Source organism: Panthera pardus, unplaced genomic scaffold (assembly GCF_024362965.1).
Source record: "Panthera pardus isolate Hobbes unplaced genomic scaffold, ASM2436296v1 HiC_scaffold_24, whole genome shotgun sequence".
In the NCBI taxonomy this organism is placed as follows: domain Eukaryota; kingdom Metazoa; phylum Chordata; class Mammalia; order Carnivora; family Felidae; genus Panthera; species Panthera pardus.
In genome coordinates this window covers 80,335,413-80,354,681 of record NW_026526810.1, presented here as the reverse complement: position 1 = coordinate 80,354,681, position 19,269 = coordinate 80,335,413, and the positions used below count along the sequence as shown (strand labels likewise).

At 37.4% G+C, this 19,269-nt stretch overlaps 1 protein-coding gene across 3 annotated transcripts in view; it reads left to right on the top strand.

The window, feature by feature from the left end:
- Positions 1-628: 628 nt before the first annotated feature.
- The window catches only part of SEC23A (SEC23 homolog A, COPII coat complex component), a 67,570-nt gene continuing 48,929 nt past the window's right edge, over positions 629-19,269 (top strand). The window contains exons 1-8 of one of the 3 annotated variants that reach the window (XM_053889368.1): positions 629-721; positions 3,359-3,475; positions 10,541-10,782; positions 12,597-12,654; positions 12,859-12,945; positions 13,839-14,075; positions 17,939-18,018; positions 18,766-18,910. In XM_053889368.1, coding sequence (XP_053745343.1) covers positions 10,562-10,782; positions 12,597-12,654; positions 12,859-12,945; positions 13,839-14,075; positions 17,939-18,018; positions 18,766-18,910 — 828 coding nt within the window. In that variant the 5' untranslated portion in view covers positions 629-721; positions 3,359-3,475; positions 10,541-10,561. Of the gene's footprint in view, positions 722-3,358; positions 3,476-4,958; positions 5,173-10,540; positions 10,783-12,596; positions 12,655-12,858; positions 12,946-13,838; positions 14,076-17,938; positions 18,019-18,765; positions 18,911-19,269 lie in introns of those variants that run through there. The other 2 variants (XM_053889367.1, XM_019426099.2) reach the window with 2 other exon arrangements.

Sequence of the window (19,269 nt, the reverse complement as noted above, 5' to 3'; positions counted from 1 at the left end):
GAAAACAAAGTCATAGGGTGTTTAGAATACTTGATCCCAGATAGTCCCTGGAAAAAAGTTCCAAGATCAAATATCTTTGGGAAATGTATTTAAATCCTTCTCTTAAAGGTTCACAATAAATGTTAGCATATTAAAATCCCTGACAAGTCAAAAGACCAAGTTTTTCATAATTTAACTGGTGTTTCCCAACTTTATTTGACTATAGAACCTCTCTCTATTTATTTTTATTTTTATTTTTTAATTTTAGAGAAAGATAAAGAGCACACATGTGGGAGCATTTGGGGGTGAGGGAGGGGGAGGGGGCAAAGAGAGAGAGAGAGAGAATCCCATGCAGGCTCCATGCTCATCTCAGAGCCACATGTGGGGCTTGATCCCAAGACCCTGGTATCATGACCTAAGCTGAAATTGAGAGTCAGATACTCAATTGACTGAGCCACCCAGCCACCCCTCCCTGTCTCTTTGTAATATTCTCTGGCATTTTGAAAAATGCCAGTTTGAGGAAGTAATGATCTTAGAGTATTGGCTTTTAACAAAGACTTTTGTTTATTGCAGTATTATTTGCAATGACCTAAATGTCCATTGATAGATGAATGAATAAAGAAGTGTATATATAAGTGTGTGTGTGTGTGTGTGTGTGTGTGTGTGTGTATGACTCAGCCATAAAAAAGAATAAAATATTTCCATTTGCAACAAAATAGATGGATCTAGAGACTACATAATGGTAAGTGAAATAAGCCAGAGAAAGACAAATACCATATGATTTCACTCATTTCATTCATATTTCATTTATATGATTTCACTCATATTTCACTCATATGATTTTGAGAAACAAAACAAATGAACAAAGAAGAAAAGAAACAAACCAAAAGACAGACTCTTAACTATACAGAATAAATTTATGGTTAACAGAGGGGTGGTAGGTGGGGGGATGGGTAATATAGGTGATGAGGATTGAGTACACTTATTGTGATGAGCACTGACTGATGTATAGAATTGTTGTATCATTATATTGTGCACCTGAAACTAATATGACACTGTATGTTAACTACTACTGGAATTAAAAAAAAATGTTTTTAAATAATGAAAATAAAAAGGAATTTTTTGGGGGGCTTATGTCAGATTTTATATTTTCATAGTCAATCTCAAAACATTAAAGTGATGATGATAATAATTTATAATTGTTTAGGTTATCATGCTTATTCATGAATTTTTAAGGAACAATCATTTTGTGTCAGGATCTGACAAAGTGCTGTAATGAGAGCAAACAATTGCAATCAGTTGCATGTTGGTAAATGTTTAACAAATATCCTTCAGATTCACAGATTAATCTCAAATGCCTTGGTCCAGGAATGTCTATAGTTTAGTCAGAAAGCCAGAGAAGGTTGTTTTAGGAGAGTCTCCCCTTTCTCCAATTCCTAGTCTGACTCTCCTTTCAAAGGAGCTCAAGAAATTTTCCTCTCTGTCTCTTTTTCTCTCTCTTCTTCCTCAACCCAAAACCTCTTAACTTTCAGTATACCAAGAAAAATAGTCTTCACCATTTACAAGCTGGGTCTAATTGACTCTTTTTAATTTTTATATCTTTATATCATTCCATGAATTTATACAAATTAGAGTAAAGGGATATTCAGTAAAGCTGTTATAAAAAGAGTAAAGGGATAATGGAAAACAACTTTATTGAAAATTTAAATACGTATCTAAGCATAGCAAATACCAATTTTCATTCCATATTTTCCTTTTTTTAAGTTTTTTAAATGTTTATTTTTTAATTTATTGTCAAACTGGTTTCCATACAACATCCAGTGCTCATCCCAACAAGTGTCCTCCTCAATGCCCATCACCCACTTCATATTTTCCTGGTTTTGAAGACATATCCAAAATGGGCAATGTCCTCTGAATGCAACTACCAGCTTATTGCCTGTGATACATGAATCTGGAACATACCTATCTTGTAAACAGTGATTGCAGATTTCAGATGCATCACTACTACATCCTAGCTAATTGTTACTTCTGGTTCTTCATGCATTTGTATCATCAAAACACAGGACTTGAAGAATTTTTTGAGACCTCTAAAGGCTCATAATTTTGTTGAAGAAAGGACAGCCATCTTTGCTCCCTAATTGTAAGACTTTTGTATTTTTGGCTTTATAAGTAATCAACCTAAAGAATTTTTAATTTCTGGGTTATCTATTTCCTTAGATATCATCTTGTATATACATAGCTGCCATTAGCATTTGTCTACTTAAGAATCATATTAAGTAAATTTATCCACATAAACATCATAAAAGATGAAAGAAATACTGTAATATGTGTTCTTAGCAAAATGAGATGGTCCAGATTTTTGTTGCAAAAGATTGTGTAACCAAGTTATCCTTTTGAATGAATAACTGGATGAAAATAACATTTTTTTGACCTTAGAAATGTTAACACGATGATCCTTGAGTTTGAGAAATTCATCTAGGAGATGGTAATCCAAAGATTAACAGTCTAAGATTTCACAGTCATTATCAGGATCTAGATTGCTGTTCTCTGTCTCTTGGCATTCATCTTCCAAATTCTGAATTCTCAACTATATTTATTGAAAACTAAAAACATGTACAAAGGTCTTGAAAAATGCTGCAGTACTTTAGGCATTGCAAAGAGAAAATGCAAGAATGATAGCTTACTCCACTATTGTATTGTCTTGGGTAATTCTATCATTTTTCTGGTTGTCTTATTATTTTAGTCTTTTTAAAAGAAGAGTTGGAATAATTGATGAGTAAATCATTTCATGATGAATTAGCAGAATGTTTCAAGATATAGGAAAAATAAGATCACTAAGATCCCATAATGTATCCTAGATTTACAAGAGTCCAATGGACTCATAAAGCAATTGCAAGTTTTATTCTATTTTTTTTTTTACACTTGATCTTAGCCAAAAGGCCGAGAAGCGATATTCTATTTTTTTTTTTTTTTAAAAAGCGTCTGACTCTTGCTTTTGGCTCAGGTAATGATCTCATGGTTCGTGGGTTTGAGCCCCATGTTGGGCTCTGTGCTGACAGCATGGAGCCTACTTGGGATTGATACTCTATCTCCCTCTCTCTCTGCCTCTCCCCCTTCACTCCCCTCTCAAATAAATAAATTAAAAAAATTATTTTCTGTGTTCTTTGGAAGATCTCTAAGAAAGGTTGAAAAGTCATTAAGTATGGATTCTTACATATAGAACTCAAAAAAAAAAGAAAATTCCAGAAAACTAAAGTTGGGTCCAGTAGATCTTGATGCTGTATCTGATGGTTAAATGCAAACCAGTTCATCTTAAAGTACATAAAGACAGATCTAAATGAATTCATTACCCATCCTAACATCTGTTTCATTGTAACAGGGAACAGAGGCTTTTGTTCAGCCAAGAACAAGGGAATTATGACTTTTTAGTCTTCATTGAGCTGCATGGTGGCAAGACACATTTCTGGGGACAATGAAATGAATGAAATTACCGAAGGTACTATATTTTGGTTTATTCCTCACTGAATTCCAAGATCCCCATGGATCCTCTCTTCTATGTCTATTGGTTCTTGGATCGTGTTTCTTTTTGTGTATGTCCTTATTCCACTTTTATACCATAGTCCACAGCTGTTTACTTGCTGTGCTTTCAGTCAAGAATCCTCATTGAGGTAGCATCCTGAGCTCACCTTATTTGCAGGCCTATGCTAAATTTTGTGGGTTTTTTTTTTTAATTTTTTAGTGTTTATTTTTGACAGAGAGAGAGAGAGAGAGAGAGAGAGAGAGAGAGAGCACGAGTGGGGGAGGGGCAGAGAGGGAGACACAGAATCCAAAGCGGGCTCCAGGCTCTGAGCGGTCAGCACAGAGCCCTACGCAGGGTCCAACTCACAGACCAGGAGAGCATGACCTGAGCCGAACTCGGACACTCAACAGACTGAGCCACCCAGGCACCCCTAAATTTTGTTTGATTCCCATTTCCTCCTCAGAATTTTATTCAAATTTGACAGACAAAGTCATCCTCTTCTACCTTACAAAACAACCTTAGCATACACTTTATAGGCCGAAAATACATGTTTGGTGCACATCTTATTTCTCAACTATAATGAAGAACAAGGATTTGATCTTTTTTCCAACTCCTTAAAATGCTTCGAGGGCTAAGCCTGGCAAGGTTTTAGGTGTAGTCATGTCTGGAATTAATTCCATGAGCAACCTCACTTAGGGATGAGGTGCTTGAGATCGCCAAGCTGTAATGTCTTTCCAACCCGTTTCTGTCTCTCCCATTTTGCTCAGCTCTTCCTTTGGGAAAGAGAAGCAGAAAACGCATTAAGATGAATCAGCCAGAGATTGCAGTAGTGGGGAGGAGAGGTGGCCGATGTAGTATAGGAGGCAAGAGGTAGACTGTCTAGGAATACAAAAATCCAATGTACAGGCCACGGATTTTGGCCTGTTTTGCCTACATCAATATCACTAGCATTGCTACTGTACCTGGCACATTGTAGATGTTCAGTAAATATTTGTTGCACTAAGTGAACAAACGAACTTCTCACTTTGTATTTTTTTGGGGAGATGCGGTTTTGTAGTCCTAGGAATCAACCAGGGCCCTACAGGTGAGGATGTCCTCCTACTGGACGTTGAGTGGCCACAGAAGGTGCCACTCTGGCCTGCGGCCCTCAGGGAGTGGGGCCGGACGCGGTTCCTGGGAAAGGATTAAGGCGCTCCAGTTCCGCTGGGGTCCCTAGCCCTCTGGAGTTTCCCAGTCTGGTTTGTCTTGGTTGTCCCCGCCCCTCAGGCTCCGTAGCCTCCCTTCCCTCCAGCCTCTTCTCCTTCCCCACCCTTCACTCGGCTCCGCCCGGGTCCCGCACTCTCACCATTAGTTCCCTCCCCTGGTAGCCCCGCCCCGGCTCCGTCCCCGCCCCTTCCACCTCCCTCCTCTCCCCTCGCGCCCTATACCCGCTCGGTTCTGCCCGGTCCCGCACTCTCCCCTTAAGTTCCCCGGCGCGGCCGCCCCGCCCCGCCAGCCCTTGACGTGGCAGAGGCGGCACCAGCCATGTTGGCCCAGTCGTGTTCTGCGCGGAGGCCGGGGGCGGGGCGGCGCCGGCCCTGATCGAGTGCCACGGCTGCTCCAGCTCGTCGGAAAGGACCGATTTTGCTGGGCGGAGGTTGCAACCGGCGCGGATCTTGTCTGGGGGCACGGTGGTAGGGACTGACTTCTGGGCCGCCTCCTCCCGGCTCCCTGGAGGGGACGCGGGCTCTCAGCGGAAAGCGGGGGAGGGGCAGCTGTGCGGCTGTGGGCCGGCGGGCGGGTGGGCCGGGGTCTCCGGGATGGTGCCCGCTCTGCTTCATGATACTCGGGAACAGGTTGGACGCGCCTGCTTTGGCGAGCGGGCTCTGGGGGGCAGCCTTGAATCTTGACCCCTTCGCCCTCTCGCCAACCGCTCTGCTTCGTTTTTCCGGGGCCTGGGGGCCCGGTCCCCTCACCAAGCTCCCTTGGATAAGGTGCGAAAGATAGAAGTCGGGTGAAAAAAGGTAGTTCAGCATCTCGCCCAGCGCCCACTCCCGCCTCCCGGGCGATCTGCCTTCCTTACTCCAGCCTATCACCGGTTCTGGACCCTTGGGCTTCTTGGTTCTTACCTTGCTGGATCTGAAGTGCCCTAGACTTTGAACCCAGGTGACTTCGTCACCGGTAGTTCGGCCTTGGGAGTCAAAGGGGATAAGGAGAATTAATTGCCAGGTAAAGCTAACGCCTTAGGCCTCAATTACAAGTGGAGTTCAGTTTTCAGGTCCGATCAGTCTTTTCTGTTGTGCTAGTGTTTTCTTCCCGTTTTGGTGGGAAGGGAAAAGCATGGTCAATCTACTTGTAACCTCTGGGGTATGTTGAATTCACGTGAATTTCTTCGACCTCCACCCTGCAAAGCCATGTATACCTAGCCAAATTAACTTGGTTAAAAAAAGTTTTAGATTTAAATATAAATGTTAAGTCTCCCTTCTCTCTCCTTTTCAGTAGCCTAATTAACATCGTTTTGGAAGTCTGACCATTTTTATTTGACTCATACAATTTTAGAGTTAGAAGGGGCCTTGTAGTTTCTAGCCTAAGCCCCTTATCTTTTTCATGAGAAATTGAGGATCATAGAGGTTAAGCTTTTGTCCAAGATCAACAGCTATGGAAAGCAATTGAAAACACTTTATTGAGGTTTTTACAATTGAAAAGTAGAGAGGCACACTTAATTGTTAAATACATCTGATTGGAAGAAACTCAAATTTTACTTGCAATTGAGGATATTTTTCATTTAGAGTCTGTAAAAGTGCTCTAATATTGAAAATTTCCCATTATTTATTGAATAAGTGAAGCTTTTAAAAATACTGTGGGCATGTATTTGATATGCTAGGTTAAAGAAACATTAAGTGTTTTGCTTCTTTGCTTTTAGTTATACCAGGAGAAATTAATTAACCAAAGTAACTCCCACTCACAATAAGTTGTGCTGGGAAATGACACATTTCTTTAGAATGGTCTTTTGTATTTGTACCACTTAAAAAAATATGACTACTATATTAAATCTCCATCCTAATATAGTGTCTGAATCATTTTTATTTGGCTTTAACATAATTTTAAGGGAGAGAGTGCTGATCAAATAATGATATTTTATAAAAAGCTAGTTTGTAAAAAGAATTTATTTCAGATATGCCATTGTTGGATATGGGGCCCAGCCTGGCAGGTGTTCTATTAGAAAGCTATCTAGAAATTAACACTAGAAAAAACACTACCTAGAAAATCTAGAATTAGTGATTTTGAAATGGCACAATACCTACTGTGGAAAGGTGAGGGAAGTCAAGGAGGTGTTGTGCATGGCCATGTAATTGGACCAGTTCAGAAGAAACAGGTGGGACTTTTTAAAAAATAATACTGGAAAGTGAGAATGTACAACATAAAACAGATGTTATATAGTGAGCATATATGATCTTAGAGCAGAGAGATTGAAAGGAAAAAGTGAGGAAAAGGAAGTTAATTGTGCACAAAATATCACACAGGTGGTATTTAGTGTGTCATAATAAAAAGTCAGGATGTGGAGTTCCAATCTGGTTATTGTGTGTAAATGTCTTTATGCTAAGTCTCATAGAGCCTTTCTCTACTGGGTTCCTTGATGGAATTAAGTAAGCCCTATTGTCCTAAGATGGTGGTCCTTAGGACCACTTTAGACTCTTAAACATTACTGAGGATCAAAACAAAAAGAAAAAAAAACAAAAAAGAAAAACCACACCCCTGCCTTAATAGAAGACAGGTGGATTTTCATATCTATTTTTGCGGTCAGTCTATTGTGATATGTTATTATACTTGAATTGTATGAAAGAAATCTGGCTTCACATAGATATGTAGTTGGAAAAAGGGGTATTTTAATAGCTTTTTCAGGTAATTCTGCATATTCTTCTTTAATACTACACTGCAGGGGCACCTAGGTGACTCAGTGGGTTAAGCGTCCGACTCTTGATCTCAGCTCAGTTCTTGATCCCAGCCCTACAAGAGGATGAGTTCGAGCCCCACGCTGGGGTTTGGAGTTCAAGCTTCACACCCAGTGCAGAGCCACTTTAAAAAAAAAAAAAAAAAAAAGATACTGCACTACAACTTGATGGTTAATTCATAAATCAAGGGTTAATAGCAGTGTGAAATTTGAAATCTTAGAAATGAACTTTTTGCACTCTATTGCATTAAAATTCATTGGTCTGTTCTGCACTTTGAATGGGTCTTTACTCATGCATGGATCTTTACCTTCGCATGATTTTGTAACATCATGAATTGATCATTTGGGAGATTTTGCTTCACTGAGTAAGGTATATTTTCTAAATGTGGACATGGTTCATTTATATAATAGAAAAATCACAATAATAACATTACTGATCTCAGAAAAATCTTTACATATTAGCAAGCTGTGAAGCTCATGGTAGTGGACCCAAGGTTTTCAAAAATTTTGATATTTGCTTGAAAACTCAAATTTTTTCGTTGTTAATAAATACTGTCAATTATTTTCCAGGTTACAGGCTCACTTCAACATTATTGAGAAAATGTATGCCACATAGCTAACTACTAGTTATGTACCAGTTTTGGAGAATTGAGAAAGTAGTCAAAACATTTTTTTGTGTTTTTGTGGTTCAGATAAAAAACCCTGATTGGTCTGGTATTTTAATGCTTTTTGGTGATGCATTTTAGATGACATAGATTATACATTGCAATTAGGTAATAAACAGAAAACTTCATTTGCTTAACATTCTGTAGAAATTATGGGAAGGTTTGCATAGTTCTGGAATTTATATTCACATCTGTAACACAGAAGCTATTGCTAATCTGCAGACTATGAAGCAGGCTCCAGGCTCTGAGCTGTCAGCACAGAGTTCGGCACGGGGCTCGAACTCCCGGAACCATGAGATCATGACCTATGCCCAAGTTGGATGTTTAAATGACTGAGCCACTCAGATGCCCCTGTTTCTCCTTTAAAACTGAGGTTGGAGGTTGGGGGGGGGGGGGTCGCCTGGGTGGTGGAGTTGGTTAAGCACCCGGCTCTTGATTTCAGCTCAGGTCATGATCTCACGGTTTGTGAGATTGAGCCCCATGTGGGGCTCTGCACTGATAACTTGGAGCCTGCTTAGGATTCTCTCTCTCTCTCTCTCTCTCTCTCTCTCTCTCTCTCTCTGTGTCTCTCTGTGCCCCCTTACCCCCTCCCTGCTTGTACTCTCATGTTGTCTCTTTCAAAATAAATCAATGAATGTGAGAAAAATTAAAAAATAAACAAGTAAAACTGAGATTGGCATGTAACACACCTCTGACTATCCCAGATCTTTGTTTTATCATTATTTTTCAACACCCACATTTTCTTGAAAACTCACAGTCTGTCTCTCCAAACTGCCTTCTATATTTAGTTTAAAGATAATCTTTTCTAAACAAATTTAGTTACCTTAGGATTCCTCTTTATCCTTATCAGCCTTTGAAAACTCTGTCTGCTTTTGATTAGTGTAAAATTCTCTAGTTGTGTCTGAGATTCTGATAGGAAATAGTGGTTAATTTTTCTTTTTTTTTTTAAACTGAGGTATGTTTAATATATAACATTCTTATTTCTTTCAAAGAAAAGAAAATTCTTAGCTGCTAAGGTAGTCATATTTGTTGAGCTTCACTTTTTGGAATGTTTATTATCAAATCTTTGAAAAATTTTCTAAAATTAAAATTATTGTATTCAGTATGTTTTTTTCAAATACCTTTTCTTCCCTCAGTTACATTTTAGAATCAGTTCCTCATCCTATTGTTCTTTGCAACTTCACCTTCCATGTTGGCTCTTTTGGCATCCTACCTTCGTAATTCTTCAGTTCTTGATGTCCTTCATCTCTCCTACAAATCTTTTGGCCAGCCACCTAATACTTGAAACTCTCTGTCCTCTCAGAACTTTGTATTTTACAATTTCCTTCCATCACTGATCACTGCCGAAGTTTGAGATTGTGAGATAGAACTGTTGCCTAGGCAGGAAAGCTGGCATTCTAGACAGGCAGTAAGAGAGTAACAAGATGGAGCTGTCTCTTGATACTGGGCCCAAACCAGAGTGGCATCCTCTTCCCCCTGCTAATAAATGTAAATGATTATATTGAAATTGTATACCTCAAATTAGAGTTTAAAATGCTCTCCCACTTTCCAAAATAATAAAAAAAAATGCCCTCCTAAATTGGAATATTAAAAATATTCTGGGTGAGGGGCACCTGGGTGGCTCAAGTTGGTTGGGTGTCTGATCGGTTCAGGTCATGATCTCATGGTTCATGAGTTTGAGCCCCACATGGGGCTCTCTGCTGTTAGCATGGAGCCCGATTTAGATCTCTGTCCCCCTGTCTCTCTGCACCTCCTCCACTCATGTGCTCTTTCTGTCAAAAATAAACATTTAAAAAAATATTCTGGCTTAATTTTCTGCAAAAGAAGTTAAATGGCATATAAATCATAGGGAACACCACTTATGAAGCATTTTATTTATTGTGCCACAAATACCCTATATTTGCACAATGAAAAAATTACCTGTCTAAAACAGCAGTACCTAGTTTTAGAAAAATCTTTTTGTTATGCACTGTTAAGCATTCACTTCTAGCAAGTTTAGTAGAAACTTGTCATTTTCTACATACAAAACCATATGAACTTTAGAATTTAATGGTTTCAGTAATCTGTTCATTAGAATAATATAACTTACAAGGCTGATATGGAAAACATGGGATCTAAATTTTCCCCCATTTTTACCTTTGTTTCTTATACACACTTAAATAAATAGGACACATATTTCATTATTATTATTTTTTGCTCTAGCTTTTTCAAGAATGAATAAATAAGGATAAAATACCTCTTGCTGGGCTTAATGAGCATTGGGTTCTGGAGGGTGATTTATTTTTTTTGTTATAAGTGAGGTTATTGTTGCTTGCTAATTTTTTTCTGAGATGAATACCTTTATTTCATTTTGATTTCTCGTGGATTAATATTGCTGAACATGGGAAAAACATTTATTTTAGATTTCCTTATGAGGATTTTTAAACATCTTAAATTTTGTCACAGAAATAAGAATCAGGCTCTACAATGACAACCTATTTGGAATTCATCCAACAAAATGAAGAACGAGATGGAGTCCGATTTAGCTGGAATGTTTGGCCATCAAGTCGACTAGAAGCTACAAGAATGGTTGTTCCCGTAGCAGCCTTATTTACACCACTGAAGGAGAGACCTGATTTACCACCTATTCAGTATGAACCTGTTCTGTGTAGCAGGACCACTTGCCGTGCAGTTTTGAATCCTTTATGGTAATTAAAATATATTGAAACAATTAATGTGGCAATATGATTTATTTTTATTATTATTATTATTTTTTAAAGTTTATTTTTGACAGAGAGAGAGAGAGAGAGAGACAGAGCATGAGTGGGGGAGGGGCAGAGAGAGGGAGGCACAGATTCTGAAGCAGGCTCCAGGCTCTGAGCTGTCAGCACAGAGCCCGATGCGGAGCTCGAACTCACGGACCGCGAGATCATGACCTGAGCCGAAGTCGGGCGCTCAACTGACTGAGCCACCCAGGCGCCTCTGTGGCTATATGATTTAAAAATGTAGTTTCTTGTTCATTTATATAAAAATGTCTTTTTTATTTATAGTTATTTTTTCAAATTAGGATAGTCAAATCCAAACAGCTGTAAAATTGAAGGATATTCTAGTTGTAGTGAGTTGATTACAGACCAAATGTAAAATTGTCACTATATGAACTGTTAGATCCAATCACTAGTATATCTAGATGCTGTGTGTCATTAGACCCATCTCGTGTCATTAGAAGTCATAATTGATTGGTATGGTGTTTGAATTAAAAATGTTACAATTTCCTATAGCATAAACCAGAATATCAAGAATCTTCCTTTATTCCTCTTTCCATTCTGTCTCCCCACCCAGTCCATTAGCAACTCAGATTGATTCTGCCTCCAGAACATTACTGATTCTGTCTCCTGTATTCAGTTGCTGCTAGTACACTCTACTTTAAGATACACCATCTTTTTACTGGACAATTTCATTACCCACCTAACTGGCCCCCTTGTTTCCATTCTTGTCTTTCAGTAGTTTATTCTCTATCCAGATGCTAGAATGTTACAAATGGATATCAGATTATTAAAATCCTTCAGTTTTGTTTTATTATACTTGGAATGAGAAATCCAAACTGCTAGTTAAGACTTACAAAACCCTGTGTGTTATATCATCCATTTCCCTTATTGTTATCTACCTTATACCTTACCCTCTTTCTGATCCTTGAACATACCAAATTTATTCCTATCTTGGAATTTGTATAATAGCTGTATATTCTGCTGGATTACTCTGCCCCTAGATTTTCCTGTGCCCTGTTCTTTTCATTTAGATCAAATTTCAATTGTTTATTTCAGAAGGTCTTCTTTTAAAGTAGCCATCCCAGGGGACCATGGTGTCTCAGTCTGTCAAGTGTCTGACTCTTGATTTCATCTCAGGTCATGATCTCATGGTTCCTAGGTTTGATCCCCACCCCACCCCATTGGGCTCTGCGCTGACAGTACAGAGCCTGCTTGGGATTCTCTCTCTCCCTCTCTCTCTGCCCCTCCCTTTTCTCTCTTTCAAAATAAATAAATGAACTTTAAAAAATAAATAATGTAGTCCTCCCAAACACACTTACACATCCTTCTTTGTTATCTTTAGTCTCTTATTGTCACTGTCTGAAAGTATCATTTGTATTTATACATCTACTTTATTTTTGTATGTCTTTCTGTTCCAGAATAAGCTCCATGATAGCAGGGACCTTTGATCTCTTGTTTACTGCTGTATCACCAGCACCTAGGATAATGGCTGGTACATATTAAGCATTGAATAAATACATTTTTGAATTAAATGAATGTTTTCTAGATCTGAGTGTAGAAATCACTGAATCATTTGAAAAAAAAATCATTTTTACTGATATTTGCTATATATTAAAAGTGATAATATGTTCATTTGAACATTTGTATATACAGTTAAAAATATGAGTTCTTTTAGAAAGAAGTTAATTTTATTAAAATTAGGATCATTGTACAATGGAACTGAAACATGAGCTCTATTGTATCTTTTCTTAAAACAGTCAAGTGGATTACCGAGCAAAACTCTGGGCTTGCAACTTTTGTTACCAAAGGAATCAGGTAAGAAAACCCCCAATGCAGATGTTAATGCTGTAGTACTGGTCTTAATATGTAGAAAAATGCATATTTTAAAAAAAGATGAAATAATTTTTCATATGATGAAAAATAGTTTTTAGTAGTTAAGTGATCAGAAAATTATTTGCAGTTTAAAATTTCATTCTGGCAAATAATTCATTCAAAATGTTCATTGTTTTCTCTCTGTAGTTTCCACCTACTTACGCTGGTATATCTGAATTGAATCAACCTGCGGAGCTCTTACCTCAGTTTTCTAGCATTGAATATGTAGTTCTGGTAAGAACATAAATCCTTAAGAAAGTCTTAAATATTCAGCGATTTACTTTATACCAATAGAATTGTTAAATTGAGATGACCTAAAGGGCATTGTTCTCGATTCCCACATTGAATTGATGGAGCATTTGAGAGGTAAGAACTGTCCTATTCAATTTGAACAAGGTAATTTCCCTGTTGTAGTTATTTAATGGGTGGCTAGGATATTGGGTGGTGTGGTGTGATTTGCTATACTGAGTAGATCAATAAACAGTACACTCTCAATGTTGCTGTGTGGTTGGAAGGTCAGTTCACAAATAGTTAAGTTACTATGATGCTAGAACCTGATGATATATAATCCAAGTCTAACTGTTAAAGTTACTTTTGCATTGGTCCTTGTTAAGAAAATCATTTTTCTTCCCTTTCTGAACAGCTTTACGTAGTTGTTTACATATTTAAGTTGTAAAGTAACGATATCCTCTGTGATTCTAGTAGAGAAAGCAGAGTATGGTTCATGTGCGCCAGGAAGTAGCAGCCTAACTAGTTCCCAGTTCTCTTATGGTCTAATTCAGGTTGAGATCTTTATTGTTTTCTTTTTAAGCTTTATAACTACTGTTTCCTTATTTTAGGAGAAATAAATACTTGTTATAAGAAATGAAGCCTTATGCAGTTAAACAGATCAAAGATGAAAGTCTCCTTTATGTAATTATAAATAATGTTTTTAAACTTAATTTTTCCTTTGATATGTCTCATATATCTCTCCATGCATAGATAACTTCTCTCATTTCTGAAATGATTTTATTAAGATTTCATTGTATGAATGTATTTTAAATTATTTAGTCCTCTACTAATTATCCTTGTATATTGTGCTGACTGTTAATACATTATTTCCTAATTATTACAACATTTTTTAAAAGCGTGGTCCTCAGATGCCTTTGATATTCCTCTATGTGGTTGATACTTGCATGGAAGATGAAGATTTACAAGCCCTGAAAGAATCTATGCAGATGTCATTGAGTCTTTTACCACCTACAGCTTTGGTTGGACTTATTACTTTTGGGAGAATGGTACAGGTTCATGAACTTGGATGTGAGGGCATTTCAAAAAGCTACGTGTTCAGAGGAACAAAAGATTTGTCTGCCAAACAACTGCAGGTAAACAACAAGAATGGTAGTTTCAGCCTTATCTGTGGGCATCACTCCATAAATGTCTATAAATGCCTTCTGGATTGAAGTTTCTAGAAAATATTTTTACTGTGAATGACTAATATAATTGTATTATGACAAAGGCTTTATTTAATGTTGACATCAGTTTTCTTTCATTTGCCCTTGAATTGTTGTTATACAGATGGAAGACCCCTCACTTTTTCTTTTTTTAGTTTTTTTTTTTAAGTTTATTTATTTTTGAGAGAGACAGTTTGTGCACACATATGAGCAGGGGAGGGGCAGAGAGAGAGGGAGACACAGAATCCAAAGCAGGCTCCAGGCTCTGAGCTGGCAGCACAAAGCCCATCGTGGGGCTCGAACTCATGAGCGGTGAGATTGTGACCTGAGCTGAAGTCAGACGCTTAACCAACAGAGCCACCCAAGTGCCCCAAAGACCCCTCACTTTTAATGGTGAGACTGAAGGTGTTTTGCTAGAGATTTGAAGGGCTAATGGGAGAGTCATGCTGAAGACTGAGGGAAAGCAACCACAGAATATTAGCTTTTGTTTTTTGACATCTCATTTAGGACCTGAACACTCTTACTATGTTTGGCAGGGGGAGGTATTTTAAGTCTTGAGAGTTGTATGTATGTATGAACCAAGAGTACATATTTTTTCATACACTGGACAACATTTTTATTTTTGGAGCAAATTGAAGCTTTATCTTCCAAGGCGGAGAGGTTATGTGTGACTTACTAGGATCATCTAGGGATATTTTTCAATAATATATATATATATTTTTTGCCCAGAGATTTTGCTAGACCATGAGAAAGTAAGTGAACGTGTGCTTGTTTTGGGAGGCTGTTGAGAGGGTAGGATTGTTCATGTAAGGCATTTGAAAAACTTTATAAATGATTCTGATACAATGTTGATAAGAACAGTTACCCTGGAAGATGGTAGGTAAGTCTTGCATAAAGTAGACAGCTAGGAAGTCAGACTTTGGAGCATCCAGGTATCCCAAATGAAAAGGAAAAGAAGATTTTGAGAACAATATTAAATGATTCTAATTTGAAGCTTAGCAGACTGGGGTAGTAGTGCTGCAGTTAACTGAGATAGAAAGTAGTGGAGGAATTTGCAAGTTTGGATGGGGAGGATGATGAACAGTGAATAAGATCACGAATAAGGCTTGAGGAGGTGAAGAAAATTAGAGTTTGCGCTCTTTCCAGAGGTTTGTTGAAGGTAAGGAAGACAATAGTGTGGGAATTTGAGAGAACCGAGTTAACAGGTTTAGGTTAGGAAGGGAACTTGAATGTGTTTATACATAGAAGGGGAAGAGAGACTAAAGAGGGTGAATTGAAAGCAAGAGTGAGCTGAGCTTTCAGAGGACATGATAGGGATGCCTTCAGGAAGAGAGGAAGCAGAGTACCTTGGAGAGGAGGCTCATCAGTTTCCATGAGACAGGACAGAAAGTGGGCAAGTTTAATCTTTCTGTGCCTTAGTTTTTTTCATCTGTGGAAGAGTTAAAAATAGTGTCTACCTTATACAGTGGTCATGAAAATTGAATGGATTGTGCCTGTAACTGTTTCCTATTGTTATTTTGAAGCTGCAAACTTATTTAAAGTTCTGCAGTGTTACTTCTGATTGTAGAGTACATTTTACTTGAGTTACGTTATTGCATTTGAAACACATAAGATACCTGCTTTTTTATTGCAGGCAATAAATGCCTACAGACTAAATTTTTTCCTCCATTGAAATGTTTTTATTATTTTTTTTTTGCCATCTTTATTCAAATATTTCACGGCAGTTATGTTAACAATTACAGTAAAGGTTCAAAATTCCAGAATCCAAAATGAAATAATTTACTTCAAACTAATGTAAAATGAAGTCAAATGCAAAATGTCAATTTAATACAATTCTGAATTAAACTATAAACTCAAAATAGACTGTAGTTGATGAAGTCTATTTAACCTACAAAGTTGATTAGGAGGTCTCCCAAAGTCTAAATAACTGAATGTACAAAATACTAAAGATGCAGGTATAAGCCCAAATTCAAGCTTACAATGTGATTACAAGTAATTATTATAATAACAATGGCATTCAGCTATGGAACCTGACACTGAAGATGCCTACTGAATAGCACCATAGCTGAACCAGCTTAATCAAAAAATGGGAAGATACTCTCACCCCACTCCCTAAAAATAAAATCTAGGAAACCTACAAATACATTGGCATATGAGAGAAATCAAGTCATGAAAGGACATTAAACAAAACTAAATCACAGGTGAGATTCAAGCTGAAAAACACAACTCTACAGCCATTAGTTTCAACCCTAGTGCAGTTCCATCATCTTCAGAAAGTTCCCATGGTCCCCATAGCTGAGCATTAACTATTGTTGGGCTGTGCTGTGATGAAATGCTTTTGTTTTCCTTCTCTATCCATTTGGTTGAAAAGAGCCTGGTCTTTGCTCCCCAAATAGTCCTGAATTCAAATCCGAAACTCTTCTAGTTGTGTAATATTGGGTTGATCTCTGCTTGTTTTCTTATCCTCTGTGGAAAAGGGTAAATAATTCTTACTTTACCAGATTACTATTCATGCTAAGGGAAATAATGTAAGAACAGTCAGTATAGTGTTAACTCTTACAGGGCTTTGTGGCAAACCCTGGCTTAATATCTTGCTGTGCAACTTACTAGTTGTGTAACCTTTAGCAGGTTAAAAACCTTTCTGAGTGTCAGTTTTCATTTATAAAGCAGGGATTAAAAAATATTCTTCATTATTATTCTGTGAAGAAATAGTATATGTGAAGAGTTTAGCACAGAGTCTAGCACGTATAAGTTCTTAGGAAAAAGTTGCTCTTCCTGCTAGGAGTGTAGGAAATATAGGATTAGTTCAATAATTTTTTCTTTGCAAATCTTTAGACTTTCTTATTTTCTGTTGTATACTTTTACTCTGTTACTTCATGACCAAGATTCAAGAAAACTTCAGTAAAATAACATTATTTTCATGTGTCTAGAGAGGAATTTTGTACACTTAAAAATCAAAACAAAACTGGTTAGGAATTAAGTCAGGAAATTAAGTATAGACATACATATGTATATCTTATAACCCCTTTTATACGATTCCATGTACCTCTCCTTTATAACATTTAATACAATTGTAATTTTATACTTTTTTAGCTAATGATTTTATTAACTGCTGTCTGTTTCACCAGATCTTAATTTCATAAGGTCAGGGGCTATATATATATATTTTACCATTAGATGCCTGGCACATAGCAGGTACTTGAAATATAGTTGCTCAAAGGGATGGATGAATACAAGTTAAGAAATATAGACATTCATGCGGGGCGCCTGGGTAGCTTAGTCTGTTAAGCCTCCGGCTCTTGATTTTAGTTCAGGTCATGATCTTACATTCATGAGACTGAGCCCCATGAGATGAGCCCCATGTCGGGCTCTTTGCTGACAGCACGGAGGCTGCTTGGGATTCTTTCTCCCTCTCTCTCTGCCCCTCCCCTGTTGGCACTCGTGTGTGCTCTCTTGCTCTAAATAAATAAGATAAAACTTAAAAGAAGTACAGACATTGATGTTACATAGTAACTTTTTGACTCTTAATTAGAAATAAACTATTTCTGAGCTAGTATCCCTGTTTGCTCATATAGCACCTTATACTTTGTTCTCTTATGCTTGTTATTTCCTTGCATTGTTCTTGTTTACCTGAGGGTCTCCCTAACTAGACCTTTTGCATTCTAAGGAAAGAGACTTTATGTTCTTTATTTTTGTGTTCCTAATACCTAGCACAGCATTTTGCATATGGTAAGTAGTTGATACATCTTTGTAGGAGTACTTAAATGGATATCACAAAAATAATCTCTTTACAGGAAATGCTGGGACTCTCTAAAGTACCCGTTACTCAAGCTACACGTGGTCCTCAGGTACAACAGCCACCTCCTTCCAATAGGTAATTATTAAATATGGCAAAGAGAATTTTACAATTTGTGCAGCTCTTTTAAGCATCCTGTACCCTTAACTGGAACATAGACATTCAGTAATACTATATTGTTATATTTTTAGGAATATAAATACACAGCATTAGTACGTCTTCTAAAAAGTTGAGGCAGAATCATGCCACTGAAATGGTTGGTTTCTTATTATTACAGTGTTAAGGACTTTTTTAGTTTTGATATATTCCTGATCTCCTGTTTTTAAGTTCATAAACTAGTTGAAGGCAGCCAAACAAAAGTAGGGCCTAAAAAACTTTTCATTTAGCCTTAGAGGTAGTTTCCCCCTCCCCAAACTTACTAATCAGAAGTAGTATTACTAAAATTGAGTTGACATATCTTCTCATAATTATTTCAGTAGCCCTAAGGCTGACTAACTGGTAAATGAAAGACGTAGTCCTGATATAATACTTGGTGTGAGTGTTTCACTTACAGTGGTTGTACTAAAACTTTGGTTGTGGACCAGTAGATAGCATCACCTGGGAACTTGTTTGAGATGCACATTCTCAGACCTGCAGAAACAAGACCCTGGAATCTGTTAAAATGAGTCCTCCCACCAATTCTTATGCACACAAAAGTTAGAGAACCATGGGTCTACCATGTATTCAAATTACTTTTTTCTATTTCTAAAAAAGGAAACAGTTTGTTTCTTACAGTCTTACCCATAAACATTTATAAATGACTTTTGATTTAATTTTGTTTTGCAGATTCTTGCAGCCAGTACAGAAAATAGACATGAATCTCACAGATCTTCTGGGAGAACTGCAGCGAGACCCTTGGCCTGTACCACAGGGGAAGAGACCTTTGCGTTCCTCTGGGGTGGCACTTTCCATAGCTGTAGGACTACTTGAGGTAGTGACAATAGCTTTGTTTTGGAATGTAAACATGTATGTTTGTGTATCAGTGATATCTACAAGGCAACGTTGAGTGAAAAAATTAGGTCCTTAAGACAGCAAATACTTAAAATTTGATCTGTGGTATATTTTTTTGTGTATAGAGATGCTTCTGGAAGGGTGTTTGTTCATCCAAATGTTAACAGTGGTAGAATAAGGGGAATTTTGCTTTTAAGTAGAATTTGAAAATTTTACACTACACATGCCTTAGCTTTATAATTAGAAAAGAGACTTTAAAAAAAAAGCTTTTTAAAAAAATGAGATGCTATCAAATTTACAGAAAAGTTGTAAAGAACATTTCTCCCTCTGAACTATTTA